Genomic DNA, 15,020 nt, shown 5'->3' with positions numbered 1-15,020 from the left:
AAGAGAGAGAGCCTGACCGCGGCCAGCAGGCACTGCGAGCTACATGATGCAGAGCAACAGAAACCAGAAGCGCGGCCACCCTTGCCACGCTGTGTGAATCCTAACTGGAAGCCTAGACTCCAAAAGAAGTCTTTGTAAAGCATTTCTTTCTAAAGTTTTGAGCTGACCCTTCTGCAGCTCCAAGTAGCAACCCTGTCTCATATTAATGATACAAAAGAAAAAAAGTGGAACTATGCATAATAAACTTCTTCACCTGACATCCTCCTGACTGAGAACCTTTAACAGTTGCTGCTTTGGCCAAAACTCCTTCAGAGTATATCCACTTGCAATTAAGTCTATGGTTTTATATTTCCCTTAACAATGCATGCCTGTTTGTTCATACTTTTCCTCCTCCACCTGGCTTCCTTCTCTTCTCCCCCATCCCACAACGGTTTAGAATTTATAATATTTTTAAAAGCTAGCTCTCACCTCCAAATAACCATGCAGAAACTACTGAAGAAATGGTACAAACTAAATTTTAGCACAGTTGCTAAACTAAATCTGCATTTTTTTTTCTTCTCTTCTAATCCTCAGTATTGTTTCAATAATCTATATTGACATTTCAGAGCAATATTTTCTGTGAGAGATTTAAAAAGCCAATGGGTTGTTCTGCATCCTCTGGAAGCAGCTCCAGGCCCTAACCCAGTCCTACTGTGTTCAGCACTGACCACAACAAAAGCTGTGGTTTCTCCCACACTAGCCTTAAATAGGTTTAAATTAGTGCTATTCATCACAGGGTGGGAAGGAAGACAGGCAAACCATGCCAATAGCATTGGGAAATTTTCTAACCAACACAGTCAAACCTCTTAGCCATAAACAAACTGACCTCCACTGAAAAGCTTCCTCCCAACCAACTTTTGCTCTGTGCTCCTGTGAGATTTCTGCCTTTGAACTTCCATCTTTTCCACTATGTTCTAAGCACAGGATTTTGTTACTACGTTCAAGGGAAAGGATATTGTTACTATCCTCAGGTTACTGCAGAAACCACTTAAAGCTCTAAAAGTCATATTTAGTCTCATTTGCTGATTGCTAGAACTATCTAGCAACTATCTCTGGAATTGAGATAAAACTGTATAGATATAGCAGTAATTTAGTATGTATTCATAAAACAAAAATTCTGCCATGAATTTGGCTTAAGGTCAGGATTGAAATTTGTGATACAGAATAGGTCTCCCTTAATCTTAACTGTCACCATGTATTAGTCATATTTTCCAAACACACTCTATGACCACAAATCACAGGAACTATATGCCTAAGTTTCTTCTAGGAGTTAAGCTTCCAAAGAAGTTTAATTACATATGTACAGCCCGAGTCCAGAATATAAACACAGACACACATCACATATCCCCAAATACTGGCCAGCAGAGCATGCTGAATGTATGTTAGAAGTGCAAAACTCCCTCTAACAAATGTGCCAAGTCACCTAAAAATTAGTGCCTTGTAAAAATTAATTTGACATAGAATTATAAAATATAACAAAATGACTCATGTTTAATGTTTAAAATTATTTTATATGCACTGTAACCTTATGTCTAATTATTCCACACTTAAAACACTACTGAAATCATTTTGATGCCACTGCTACTGCTTAAGCAGCACTCTGGGTGCGGCCTGCGTGTGCACACATGCACACAAAGCACACACTCACAGGCACTCCCCATCTTACACCTGCTCTGAAGCAGTAGGAAGTGAATTCTCAATCTGTCAACATGACCATCTGGTCTATCTGCACATCATGGCTTTCTCTACTACTATATGAAGGAATGGCAGTCGTCGCAAAGCCAAAATAAAACGAACATGCACCTGAATGGGAAGAGCTCCTCTTTTGGCTGAAAAGGAAACACGTGAGTCACCAGGGACAAGCCAGCGAGTTTCGTGAGCATTCCTGAAAGCATGGCCGGAGGAAGAGTTTGGTACGAGCTGCGTGGTGTGGTGATGAGCAATGCTGCCCTACAGGTCACAGGATGGGTACCTGGCTGTTGGGATGCTGAAATGCCTCTCCCTGCGAGGGCGGAAACAGACCAACCTGCAGCCACTTCGCTGCTTCCCACCTTTCGCTGCTACTTACACCGCCATCGGTCCCTTTGTCGCTGGCTAATTAGCAGTTGCAGCAATTTGCTGACAATTTTGGTCACTTAAGCTTTTCCAGGTGGATTTTTAAGACAACTAAAAATACTTGCAATCTTAGAAAAGCCCTCACCTTTAAAGAGTGACAATGGCTCAGTGTGCTTCAGCTTTGAGCCCGTTGCCACCTACAAATTAGCAAGGGCCTCTGCTGAATTAAACATAATTCCGCTTGTTTAATTTTAGATTTCAAGTGTCACCACATGTAAAGACTATTTCAGAGCTGTTGCTCCACTCTCACATCAGGTAGCATCAGACATAAACAATGACTATCATTTTATGTCATAAATAAAGCGATCTACCCCTGTCCAAGAAAGAAGTCCTTTTAAAAGTCCAAACTCCAAGCAAAATTTAACTAACTTAACAGAACCCCTAGAATCTGATTACATTTCCAGAGTTATACAGGAGCAGTTTCAAAAAAAAGAAAGAAAGAAAGAAAGAAAGAAAGAAAGAAAGAAAGAAAGAAAGAAAGAAGAAAAGAGGGAAAGAAAGAAAGAAAGAAAAAAACTCTCCAGAAAGTTCTCGGTTGAGTGCCTACTAATGAACAAAGGTTAACTTTATCTAAAAGGTCAAATGCCTGGTGGCTAAGGTTATGACCTTAACAACTTAAATTGTGACCTTGCCACGTGCCGGGTATATTGTAGATTCTGATACAGATCATCTGGTAAAGGCTGGTCATAAATTAGCTTTACTGTTACACGCCCACAAAGAAAACCATTTGCCATGATACCATAATACCACCGAGTCGTTACATGATACGTGGAAAGACAACACAAACAGAGACCAAATTAAAGACATAAAATGGCTTTGTTGTTTCATGGACTGAACAGGATGAAAGTTGCAGGCTTATAGAGTCACTTGACTTCACTTTTCTTCTTACTGTTTATCTGCACAAAACTCACATGATTCTGGTACCACCAGATTCAGGGATGTAGTCAAAGGATTGCCTTTTATCACCTCTAAGCCTTAGGGGGGAAAAATCACCTATGCTTCTAACAAATATTTGATTATACATTTGCTTCCAGTATTCACATTTTAATGTTTGGCCAAAAAAGCAGCCACTGCATGAAGTAACAATCAATGTACATATTTCGAAAGGCTACGTAGAGGAGAGGAAGCATTCTGGAAGGAAAAAGAATACATTTTTTTCAAAGAAATGAAAATAAAAATGCACTACAGGTGCACAGGCCACAATGGTTTTGGCTTGGGTTGGAAAGCATGCTTCAGAGTCTCTGCTTCTTGCCAATGCTGGCAAGTTCTCAAAACTTTTAAGGAGGTTAAAAACATTGTTCAGTGTTTACAAATCTTCAGCGTTATAACAGATGCTTGTCAAATCAGCTGGACACAGGTTGACCAACCTACCTCAAATTGGCATTGACAGCCTCTCTTCTACAAATAAGAGGTCTCAAAATATCTTAAGTCAAATTTGAGTTGTTTTCTGATAAAAGCCCTTTACTATTTTCTTTTTGCAAGCTCCCTGTTGCGGGTACACACAGGCAGCCATTGCTGTAGTTCTCTAGATACCAATGGCCAGGCATTTGGCTAGTATTCAGGCCTGAGGAGGAATTCCGGGATACGTGAGGAATACCAAACCGAAGGTAGTCTGATCCATGTGGCTGTCAATAAATCTTTCATAAGCTGTAAGAACGTGAACCTTCCCAAGCAACCACCCAAATGTCGTTACGGCAGCATCATTCCTTCAGACAGTGTACCAGCCAAGCAACTGTGCTAGCTTAAGGACAGGAAGTAACTGCACAACAAAAAGCCACCAACAGTGAAAGGTGAACCAAGGAACAAGAAGAGCCACACAGCTAAAAGTCCTTAAAGGTAGTTTTCCCAAGATCCTCAGAGAAATGCTTAAGAGCCCAGAATGGGTCTTGCTCAAACTGCAGAGACTCCACAGACATCGCAATTTTGGTTCTTTCGCATAGGAAGCACGCTCTGATGCTGTGTTAATTGTTGGCACACTCAAGTCTCCAAGCTTCCCGATTAGAACATTCACTATCGTTAATAAATTCTTTTCCTAACTATCTAAAGGCAACACTCTATGTAAAGAGTATGCTAAGAAAGCACTGAGAATGCCTGTAACTGTTTTTTCACCCTCAAGCACTTAACACATACAAAGAAGAAGAAGAAGAAGAAGAAGAAGAAGAAGAAGAAGAAGAAGAAGAAAACAAAAACCTTTAACATTGCTTTTACTATAGACAAGAAAAATGGGCAGCAAGGTTAAGGAGGGTTAAGGAAAGGCCACTTATTCCTGTTTAGGATTTCTCCTGCCTAGAACTGGCTAAAGCAACAGGCATGCCTTATAATTGAGTATACATTTTCAAAAGCCCAAATATCTGAAATGTTTTCAGAGCACATCCTCTGAAACACACATGGATTCCCTGCCAACACAACACAAACGAGGATGTGACACGCTTGCAAAGTCAGTTTCTCCGGTGTCTTAAGTAAGGACAGATGAGTAACAAAAGTTCTCTTTCTAAATCATATATACATATATATATATATATATATTTAAAAAATAATAGAGAAGAATGTTAGCTCATTTATTTGAAAGTTAAAATTTTCAGATTTTAAAAATCTTTTGCAAAATAGTGCTGACTTTGTAGTAGTATCTTTTCATTGTGTGTGTGTATGTTTGAAAGAGAGACAGGGAGAAAGAGGGAAAAAGAGAGTCAGAGACAGACAGACAGACAGACAGGCAGAGAAAGAAACAGAGAGACAAAGGGCGCTTCTAAACAAGTCACTGGTAGGATTCCACAACTTTCCTTCTCCCGTCTAGCTTAGGCAACTGCTGTGAAGGCAATCTAGCAAGGCTGATGCGTACATATAAAAAGTCAACAAGTTACACAAGACCTGAGCTTTCATGTAACACAATGAGCCTTTGTCTAAAACAAGACGAAAAGAACACAGTAAAGCTGCATTATTTCACCCAGTCCTCCACAGTTGATTCCTGAGTGCTCTTGGAAATTCTGAAGCACACTCCGGAAAGACATGTCTCAGAATCAATAGTGAATCTCGTACAAATCAAAATAGGTCGATGGATCAATTACCAATAGCGATTTCTCAATGCATTCAGACAGGCTATGTGAGCTGGTCACATCTACTATTAACCCCTCTGTCGCCTGCTTAGAATTTAGTTGATTGGTTTCCCTTGGCCATTTGAAATGACACCGAGAATTCCCACATGCAAAGCTGCTAAGCTTGTATATTAATGTGATTATCTGTCTTTCATAAGTGACTGGCATTTTGATAGTAACCTTACCTCCAACTTCTTAACTGGCAGGGGGTGCAAGAGGTATCTGAGGGCTAGAAACCGGCCCAACAGAAAAGCAGCCAGCAACAAACTAAATGTATTTTAACAAGATCACAACCGAGTTTTATTACGAGGGTCGTCAGGAGGCTTCTCTGGCCATGAGTCAGAAATAACATGACCACAACTCCTCACCCATTGAACTAGCAAGACCTCTGACAGCATTACTTACCATACGTGACCTGAGTGGGAATTAATTCTCTGAGAGCTTTGCTTTTATGCCTGAATGAGGGTGGCACCTCAGACAGGGGCGGCAGGTTGTTCAACTGTTCTGACTCTGGTTTACTTCTGAAACCTCACTGGCCCGATGCCCTAGGCTTCTGCTATGGGGAGGTCGGGAATGGTGCAGCGTTCACAGAGGCCCCCAGAAGAGACATACACAAGAGAGCGGAAGTTCTTCCCGTTGGACTTACCTGCTGCGTGCACAAAGTATGCCAAATATAAATCGAGTTCCTTAACGGAAACCCCTATGTGGTGGGGCTGGACACAGAGCCCTGGATTGGAGCACTGCGGGGACTTGACAAGGCGCTCGCCATCAGTACTTTCCAGCGGAATACCTTTGAACAAGATCACCATGACGAGGTCCAACCTCCATACTTTATCTGCCTGGCGGAGGCAGTCAATTCTCCGCATCTTGCCCTTCTGGTCTGGGTTGGAAAGAACACAGCACGGAGGTTTTTTCCCTGTCACTGTAAGAACAAAATCCTCTCGGTACTCGGGTCGGATATCTTTCCGTAACTTGGCCAGAAGTCTGGAAGCCCATTTCTGCTTGACCTCCGGCTTCTCACTTAGCAGTTCATCCTTCACGGCCCTCTCCTCTTCTTTCGACATGCGCTTCTCATGCTTTTTGAAGTATTTCCGCTTTCGGGCCTGCAGGTTGAACCATGTATAGGCAAAGGCGCGGACGTGGGGCAGAAGTGCCTCGATGAAAGGATGAAACTCATCCTAGAGAAGGGAAATAAAAACGAAAATACGAATGCGACCAACACAAAGGGAGACAACTTTGTCTCTGGGAGCTGCCCTAAAGAAATCCCTCATTTCACATGAAATGTGGTCCAAGTATTCCATTCCTTTAAAAATCCTAATAAAATCCCTAAGAGCAACCGAGGGGAATGCGGATACACTCTCGGTACCATTGCTTACGATCTGAAAGGAAAAGATTGCTAAGAATTTTTAAACATTTTGGCACATTCTATCATGCGGCCTACTTCCCCAAATCCTTCCGATAGCAAGTGCAGTTCATCTAAATGCTTATAACAATCTATACCCTTACCTCTATTTCAAGGAGGCCATATCTAATTTTGTCCCAGCCTTGACCTCACCACTTGTAGTGCAGCCAGGGCCTGGCCTCCAGATTGGCAAATCCTGAACACTCAGGTGCCAGTCAATGTTTATGGAAGTCTAGGAGCGGGACCCATCTCTACCGTCTATGAAGACAAAGGCTCTCTCTCTCCGAAGGGTCGAGCTGCCTCTCATGTCTTTTGGTAATATCTTAATTAACTTCTAGTATTATAGTTACAGATAATTTACCAAAAAAAAATTTTTTTTAATTAGAAGAAAAAAAAAAAGACTGTCAAGTCTTTACAGAAAAGAAGGGAAGATTTTGTATTCAATCGGTTAAAATAAATGATCTATGGCCAAGAAATCATTATTGAACTATGGGAAGAGAACAAAAAGGGGGGGGGCATGCCAAACAAAGCAAAGCCCCATGCCGGAGAGTAAGCAGCTCGCCATGACAGCATTCTTGCAACTAAACACATTTAGTGTGCTGATAGGACTATGGAACGCCCTCGAAAGTAATCAGCCCCACAGAACATGTTGTCTCATTTTTTAAAATAGTGTTTCAGCCTTTTCCCCTCAGCAAACAGGAGACTCGGGGAAAACCTTCACCGATCTCTCTAAAAGTCAGATAATTGAAGAGAAAATTGAATTTAAAGCATTTGGATTTTGCTACCTGCTTTACTTAAAAATATGTGACTCTTACATGTTTTGACGTTGGTTAGGAAATTCAAATACAAAAATTAAAAAGAGTTAAGGAGTAACGTTCAGAAATGCTCAGAGAGAACAGCCTAACTCCTGACTAAACTAGACCACACCAATTCTATATAACGGCTTTCTGCCACAAACGCCTCTCAAGATAAATGATTTACTTTCAAATAAATGAAGATAAGAGAACTAGAGGGACGCTTGGTGACTTCTTAGGAAGAGTTCGAGGGAACAAGTATAAGACATGTTCTTTTGTATGTCTGTTACAGCAATCTAAATATATACATCCTCGAAGTACAAAACACTGTAATACCAAAAAACTAAAAATTGTTGAAAATGTAAACATTCAAATGTAAACTGAAAGTAATATATTTTAATAGTCAAATCTGTTGAATTTTTTTTACAAGTTTTAATCAATCAGGTAAGTATTAGACATAGCAAGGTAAGTAAGTGTATAATAACAAAACGTATATTTAATTGTTATAATAATTGGCCTTTTTCCTCTTTCTACACAAATTTTAGGCTTCATGGCTCAAGTTCAGTTTTGAAACTTACTCTTTTTCAAAAAAAGGAATCAAAAAAGAAGTAGTGAGCTTTGGTTAACATGTATGCATTCTTCAAGTGGGGAAAGAAAGAATAAAATACAAGAATTATATTATTCTTTACCCGTAAACCATTAGCATTTTAAAACTATGTGATGTTTGAGAATCCTTATTCCTTGGGGGGGGGACAGAGGGGGCAAGTCGCAGTTTATCCGCTAAGGTACATGCCAAACCACAAAGCATTTAAACATTGCTAAATTCTGAGCTCATCCTTGAAATGCTCCGAAATACATGCATTTCATGTATTTCACATTGACTGACATCCAGATGTAGACAGGATAGGCCAGAGACCGGGCTCTGGGGCATTGTGGAAAGAATCCCTGAAGTTGACCTTAAACTACACCGTGAGCCTTCTCCAAAAGGAGACTTTCATTTTAAAGATTCAGCTCCATCTCACAATGCAAACAGCTCCAGATATACCATAGCTGTGCTAAGGCGTTGCCTAATTAATGACAATAAACATGTTAAATAAACATTCTAGTGTGGTTATGCTGTGCATCCAAAGATACTCCCCAAATACTTCTTAAAAACTGCAAACTCCCTCAGTTCATGCTCGGAATCATTGCATTCACCTGCCAACCAAATGTCTATAATACCTTGTCATAAAAAAAAAATTGACAATAAGGTCAACTGGTCATCATGGACCAGTTTTACCATCATCTCTGTCCCCAGTTTTACGTCAGAGGTATTTATAATCTATAACTCCCCAAAGGTTTCTAGAATGTGAATAAAAGTACATAATATTTTACATAACTTTACTCACGTGACGATTACACTTAGTCAATTTATTGATAGAAATATGCCCCCAAAGCATCCAAACTTTAAAAAAAAAAAAAATTACAGGGAATGTCCAAGAAAAGCATAAATGTTTCGGGTCTGGGGGGGGGTAATGTGTGTGTATGTCCTCATAAGATATGTTGCTGAACTTTGTAATATCTCAAAAAAAATTCCAGAGAAAACAAGTAATATTTTACATACGCAGTTGGTGAGAATGTCACAGCCCACCAACAAAGCTAAACCTGAGGACCTGCTTCGAAGCCGCGTTACTTTGAATCAGCATCTAAACTGTGGCTCTGTCTGAAAGCAGGCCAAGTTTAAGAGCCACAGGATAGTGGCAGTACTGGAAACTCGTCCCCCCCCCCACCCCGCAAAAAAAGGGGGGGTTTCCTCATAAATTTCTGCTGAACTGTCAGTATTTCGGCAGGTACATGAGTTGGTTATGATATGGCCATCCTCAATCAGAAGACAAGGCCCAGCATTCTCAGGGTGAAGCCCTCCAAAGTGCACGCCAGCCCCTGAGCTTACTCTTTCCGTTAGAGTCCATTTATCACCATGCTTACTGGATCTTTTCATTTTTTTAAATGAGCAATAAACGACCCAAGTTTTTCTTTCTGAAACCGGCTCTAACGTATTATAAATATTCCAGAAAGTTAAATAAATTGTAAATCAACTTTTAAAGACCGTCTCATAAAACAAACGAGCCCTTATTCCCTGTTTATTGTACATTTTTTTTTTCACAAACTGCTACAGCAAATAAGCGTTTCTCTTAGTGATGTGAAGGCCTAGTGAATGCATCAATCAATGTTGCCAAGTCTGTAGGAGGGGAAAGGGGAAGGAAAAAAAAAAACTTTCTTAATGTGATAATAACTCAAGAGAAGCCAACTTTCTTAAATACCTGACTGCGCCTGGGGCCTACATGGGCACACAGGTATGCTCCTGAAATACACAACCCCAGACCAGAACTTTATCTTTCCAAATCTCACTAGAGAAGACACGCTGTGTCCGCAAGGGTCTTTCTCACTGTTGCAGCATGCTGCTATTATCTACAAGTTCTATGTGTTGCAAACTTTTGCCAGCTAGAATTTCAGCCTTCGAATCTCAGCACTTTCACTGCAGACCATAATTCATTCAAATTATCTTACACTTTGCATCTTATCCATATGCAGTGGTGAACCTTGCCAGAAGTGACTGGAGAAGTTTCATTCCATACTTCCACGAGTTACTAAAATAGTAACTTTGGAAGTTGCGCGCAGGGAGAGGGGGTGCTTTTACAATAACTAAAACAACTGCTATCCATTATTAATGTGAGGCCTAAATCCCAAACAGACCATCTCCACATAAAAGATGCATTTAAGAGTCTTCGGAGATCAAATAGCCAGTGTTAATACTGTTAGATACTGCAGTAAGAAGCGGAGTCATGTGGGAAATAAATCCAGAATCTAGAGGGGAGAGGAAAAGCTACCGATACTTTCAGCCTTCCAAAATATTCCGGGGTAAACCGTTAGCTCCAGCTCATTGAAGGCACAGTGGTAGCAAGGTTTTGAGGGGACTAAAGCTGGTGCCCGGACCGTATAACTTCATGTAGGTAGTTACTGGTCAGGGTGCAATGCTTTAAAGCCGTATAAAGACTCGGTGCTCACAGAGGGGAAAAAAAAAAAGAGCGCAAATCACTCTGACTTTCTGCCTTTTAGTCAGAGAAAATAAATAATGTATTCAAACGGGACGAGATCCGGAGCCGCAAAATAGCAGCGTCTCCTCGCCGGAGGGCTGGGTTGGGAGGCTCGGGCAGGAGGGGCGGAGGGGCTCCAGGCCCCACGCTGCCAGCGGGGGCTGCAGAGAAAGTTGCCGGGTCCTGCGGGCTGAGCCGCCGGGGCTGCGGCGGGGCAGCGGGCTCGGGCTCCGCCGCTCGACCTCGGGCCGCAGCCCCACGCCGCGCTCGCGGCGGCCCAGCCCGGCCCGACCCCGCGGCCTCGGCGGGCTCCTCGGCCTGCGCGGCTTTGGGCACGCCCGACCCCCCGAAACTTTCGCCCCGGGGCCGAGGGCGGGAGGCGAGGACGCGGGGGGGTCCCGGGCCGGCGCGCGGGGCCGTGCGTCCACGCAGCCCACGGGCGAGACCCTCGAGCCGCCCGGCGAGGGAAGAAGGGGCGCTGCCCCGGCCCGGGGCCCGCCAGCTGGCACAAAACAAAAGTAAGAGAGTTCGGGGCGTCGGCGGGGGAGGAGGACGGGGGGGGGGGGGCGCGGCGGCGCGGGAGCCCAGGCGGCGGGCAGGGGCGCCCCCGGTGCAGCCGGCGTGCGGGGCTGCCCGGCAGGGCTCGGCTGCCCCTCCCCGGAGCGGGGGAACGGCGGGCACCGCGCTCGGCGCCGCAGACGCCGAGTCCAGATTGCAGCGTGTCAATGGGGGGCTGCAGCCGCGGACGACACGTGCGGGGCGCTCCGCAGTCCGGCGCCCCGATATTAATTAACGCATTAATAAGAGGGCGCCATTAGCCATGTGCCCACTACAAATGGCCGAGCAGGAGGAATGCTCCCGCATGGAAACAAAGTTACTTTCTTAAAGCTGCAGCCCACCGCCGCGGCGCCACCACAGCCGCCGCCGCCGCCGCCGCCCTCCCCCCCGCACACGCGCGCGCACACACACACACACACAGACTCACACTCACACGCAGGAACACACACAGAAACACGCGCGGACACGGCTCCCGCCGAGGCACACGGCCGCCCCGCGGGGCCCCCCGCAGCTGGGCTTACCTGGGTGAGACAGAGCGGAGAATACATAACTGCCGGGCGGCGGGGGGAGGGAGGGTGCGTGCACGTCCGTGTGCGGGCTGGAGGTGTGCGTGAGTGTGGGTGCGAGAGGGAGAGAGAGAGAGAGAGAGAGGAGAGAGAGAGGAGAGAGAGAGAGGAGGAGAGAGCGAGGAGAAGGGGTGTGGGGGGGGGGAGGAGAGGAAAAAAAAAATCAAGCCTGCTTCTTGCGTTCACATTTCCAACTCGGCTCAACTGCAGCAGCCCTGCGCTCTTTGCCGCTCCACGCGCTGAACTTTAACCCCGCCTAGAGTTTCCCTACACTCCGGCAGACCGTCTACTGTACGCGGGCGTTAAAGGCATAGCGCACCCTTTCCCCCACCCTCCCCGCTCCCGCGCCGGCCGGCCGGGTGCCCGCGAGCTGGCCCGCGCGCCCGCCCTGCCTGCCTGCGCCGCGTTCTGCACCGCACCGCGCGGCCGCCGCCCGCTCGCTCGCTCGCCCGCCCGCCCGCCCGCCCGTCCGTCCGTCCGCCCGCCCGCCCGCTCGCGCCGCCGCCGCGGGGTGTGTGGGGTGGGGTGGGGGGGTGGGGGGTGGGGGGGGAGGCGGCGAGGAGGGGGGGGGCCGGGTGGGGGAGGGGCGGCTGCGGCGCTGACACCGGTCCCCGGTCTGCGCGGCCCGCTCCCTCGCTCGCTCGCCCGCCCGCTCGCTCCGCGCTCCGTGCCTTCCCGCGGCCCCCGCCCCCCCCACCCCCCCACCCCGCCCCGCTTTGGCGCGGTCCCGGGAACGCGGCGGCGGCACGGCGGAGCGGTTTTCCAGCGTGTCCTCCGGGCGGCTATAGGCTGCCACAGGATGTGCTTAAGCAAACAAAACTACTTTTCCTCCTCCCCATCCCCCCCCCAGCCCCGCGCCGCAGCCCTCCGCGGGCGTCGGGAGAGGATTGGGACAACTTTGCCGGGGCGCCCCGCACCCCCCCCCCCCTTGGCCCCGCTGCCCCTGCTCCCTTAGGAGTCCCGCAGAAGGGCGCGCGGGACATTTGCATGTATGCAAATTTCTCGTAAAAACCAGACCTTCTAGGTTACTTTTCCTCCCCCCCCCCCATCCTCTGAAATGCGGTAAAGCTCAAAGCACTGTAATCTCTCCTGCGAATCTCTCTGTGGGAATAGTGTCCTCGGCAGAGGTAATTATGCACCAAAGCCCCACTAACTTTGTGCAGCTTTGGCCCTATGGCAGTCAGAACCCGGATACTGGGGAATGGTAGGATCACCCCCAAAGATCCCCCAGATTGCGGGGGAAGGGGAGGGGGGTCTGGAGAAAGGAAGGCGGAGAGATCCTGAGTGACCGCTCTTCTCTCCAGAACTCTGGAGCTGGTGGGTTGGAGGACAAATGCCCAGAAAAGTTTTGTCATGTCAGAAACAACAGCGGTTTCGCTGGGACATCTCTCTGTAGGTTGGGAAGGAAAACTGTGAAAGGGTTGTCCCCTTAGGGAAGGGATAAGCTAGTATCCCCAAGTGGGAGCCCAGAACTAGACGGATGGGCTAATGTCTGAGTCCCGGTTCCCCAGACACACTCTCCAAGGGTGCATTTTGTGAGACCCCGCTCTTTCCTTCCCCCAGGTAATAGTTCTCAAAATGGAAAAGAGCTTCCTGCAATTATTTTAGGTTTGCTAAAGTATTGTTTTGGCAGAAGGGGGGGGGCGGTTTTAGGGTTTGGCACCTTGCCAACAAGCCTGCTCTTCCAGCTTTCTTTTTTCCTTTTCTTCTTCTTTTCTTTTCAACTTAATATTTTCTCTCTAGACTCTCTTTTCTCCTGGAAGGGGGAAAAGTATACCTGTCTCCTGCAAACTCTCATTTCTCTCCTCCTCTCCTTCCTGAAGTTTTGCCGCCTTCTGTATTTACAAAATCCTTTTCAAAAATTCCCAGATTCCGACACTGGCACCCAGAACAGGAATCTGCGTTCTGCTGAAGGTGACAGGGCTAGAGTCTGCAGGCATGCCCACCGGACAGAAGAGAGTGGCTGATGGTGTGTGGGCACTATTCATTCAGATTTTTTTTTTTTTTTTGGAAGTGGCAAAAATGCTAGTAGAGAAGGCCAAAATAAAACGTTCTGAAACCGTCGGCTTCTCTAACGTTTTGTTTGTTCTCCAGTCCGTTTAGGGCTAATGCTCAAGAATCCATTCTTTCCCACTCTCCCCTGTTCCTGCATGTTCTTGGAAACCTGTCTGATTACTTATTAAGGATTGAAGGAAAGTAATAACGTCAACCTATAGTAGGACGTCCATTTTCCCCAAACCAAGCAACCGCCTTTCCTTGATTCCTCGTAGCATTCAGTAAGGAAGAAATATCCTCCAAGCTAAGAGGAGTTACAGAAACATTGCTAGCCAAGAAACCCTTTGCTGGGATCTATAACGTCAAGACTCTCCAGATTTCCTCGACAGAAGTTTCTGGCTGAGGGACTCAACATGTAACTGAGGCACAGTGACTTGTTATTGTCCCGTGTGTGTGCTCTGGGGAAGCTCTCTTCCAAAGTGTTTCGTGTGTGTACGTGTGTGTGTGTGCATGTGTGTGTGTGTGTGTACAAAGATCCACTTCGCATCTGCCTCTTTTCAAAACAGCAAAGATTCTTACTTTTGATTCTCAAGGGGATTTTTTTTTTAAGTAACTGGCTGTCGGCGCGCCTTCTTTTTTTAAATAGGGGAAAGTAATTGAATGCTGATATTTCCACTTTAGAAACTTCTTTTGTTGCGGCAGTGGCTGTGCCCGCGATTTCCAGCATTCTGCGGTTAGCAATATTATCTTAAGTAACTTTTGGCGCCCTTCGTAAGACTTTTGGATATGGGACGATTGTTTGCGCCCTCTAGGCAAGGGCTGGATCCAAGTTCAGCACCAAAGCCCTCCACATCCGCTCCTGCTTTCTCTCCTATCTGTGCCAGCTCCCGCTCCCTCCCCCGCTCCGGAGGAGGGTGGAAGGCGGGGGGAGCACTACAAAGCCCAGTTCCAACTACAGCCTTTGCAAACTAGACTTGAGAAAAATACCGTAGAAGAGTTACAGTTACAGAATGGCTTCTGGTAACTTTCTCTCCAACAGGCATAAATTTAAACACACAAAGAAACAGATGTTCCTCAGAGGACAGACCCGGGGTAAAAAGCATTTCCAACTTTCTCCCTTCTTCTGGGTTGCAAAAGTAAATCCTTGTCTAGAGTTCACAAAGATAGTACGGGAGGGAGAGGGAGGAAGGATAAGGAAAGAGGGGGGAGGGGAAGGGGCAAAGAGAAGGGAGAAGAGAGGGTGGACGAAATGCAGGTGATATATGAAAACTAGTGTATTGCAATCATATAAATGACCCATTGTTAGGAAGGGTAAACCCCTTATTGGAAACATTACTCCAGTCGTTTATTTTGCAAGTGGTAGGAGGCTGCCTTGAAACCCGATT

The 15,020-nt window shown here is 46.1% G+C and overlaps 1 protein-coding gene across 9 annotated transcripts in view; it reads right to left on the bottom strand.

Annotated features, from left to right (window-relative positions):
* Positions 1 to 15,020, bottom strand: part of Nfia (nuclear factor I A) — a 526,906-nt gene that overhangs the window by 328,719 nt on the left and 183,167 nt on the right. For 5 of the 9 annotated variants that reach the window (XM_060365916.1, XM_060365918.1, XM_060365920.1 and 2 more), the window contains exon 2: positions 5,893 to 6,424. In XM_060365916.1, coding sequence (XP_060221899.1) covers positions 5,893 to 6,424 — 532 coding nt within the window. Of the gene's footprint in view, positions 1 to 5,892; positions 6,425 to 11,595; positions 12,073 to 15,020 lie in introns of those variants that run through there. The other 4 variants (XM_060365922.1, XM_060365921.1, XM_021651476.2 and 1 more) reach the window with 4 other exon arrangements.

This window comes from Meriones unguiculatus, chromosome 12 (assembly GCF_030254825.1).
Source record: "Meriones unguiculatus strain TT.TT164.6M chromosome 12, Bangor_MerUng_6.1, whole genome shotgun sequence".
Lineage (NCBI taxonomy): Eukaryota > Metazoa > Chordata > Mammalia > Rodentia > Muridae > Meriones > Meriones unguiculatus.
Note: the sequence above shows the minus strand (reverse complement) of the source record. Positions and strands in the feature narration are given on the sequence as shown.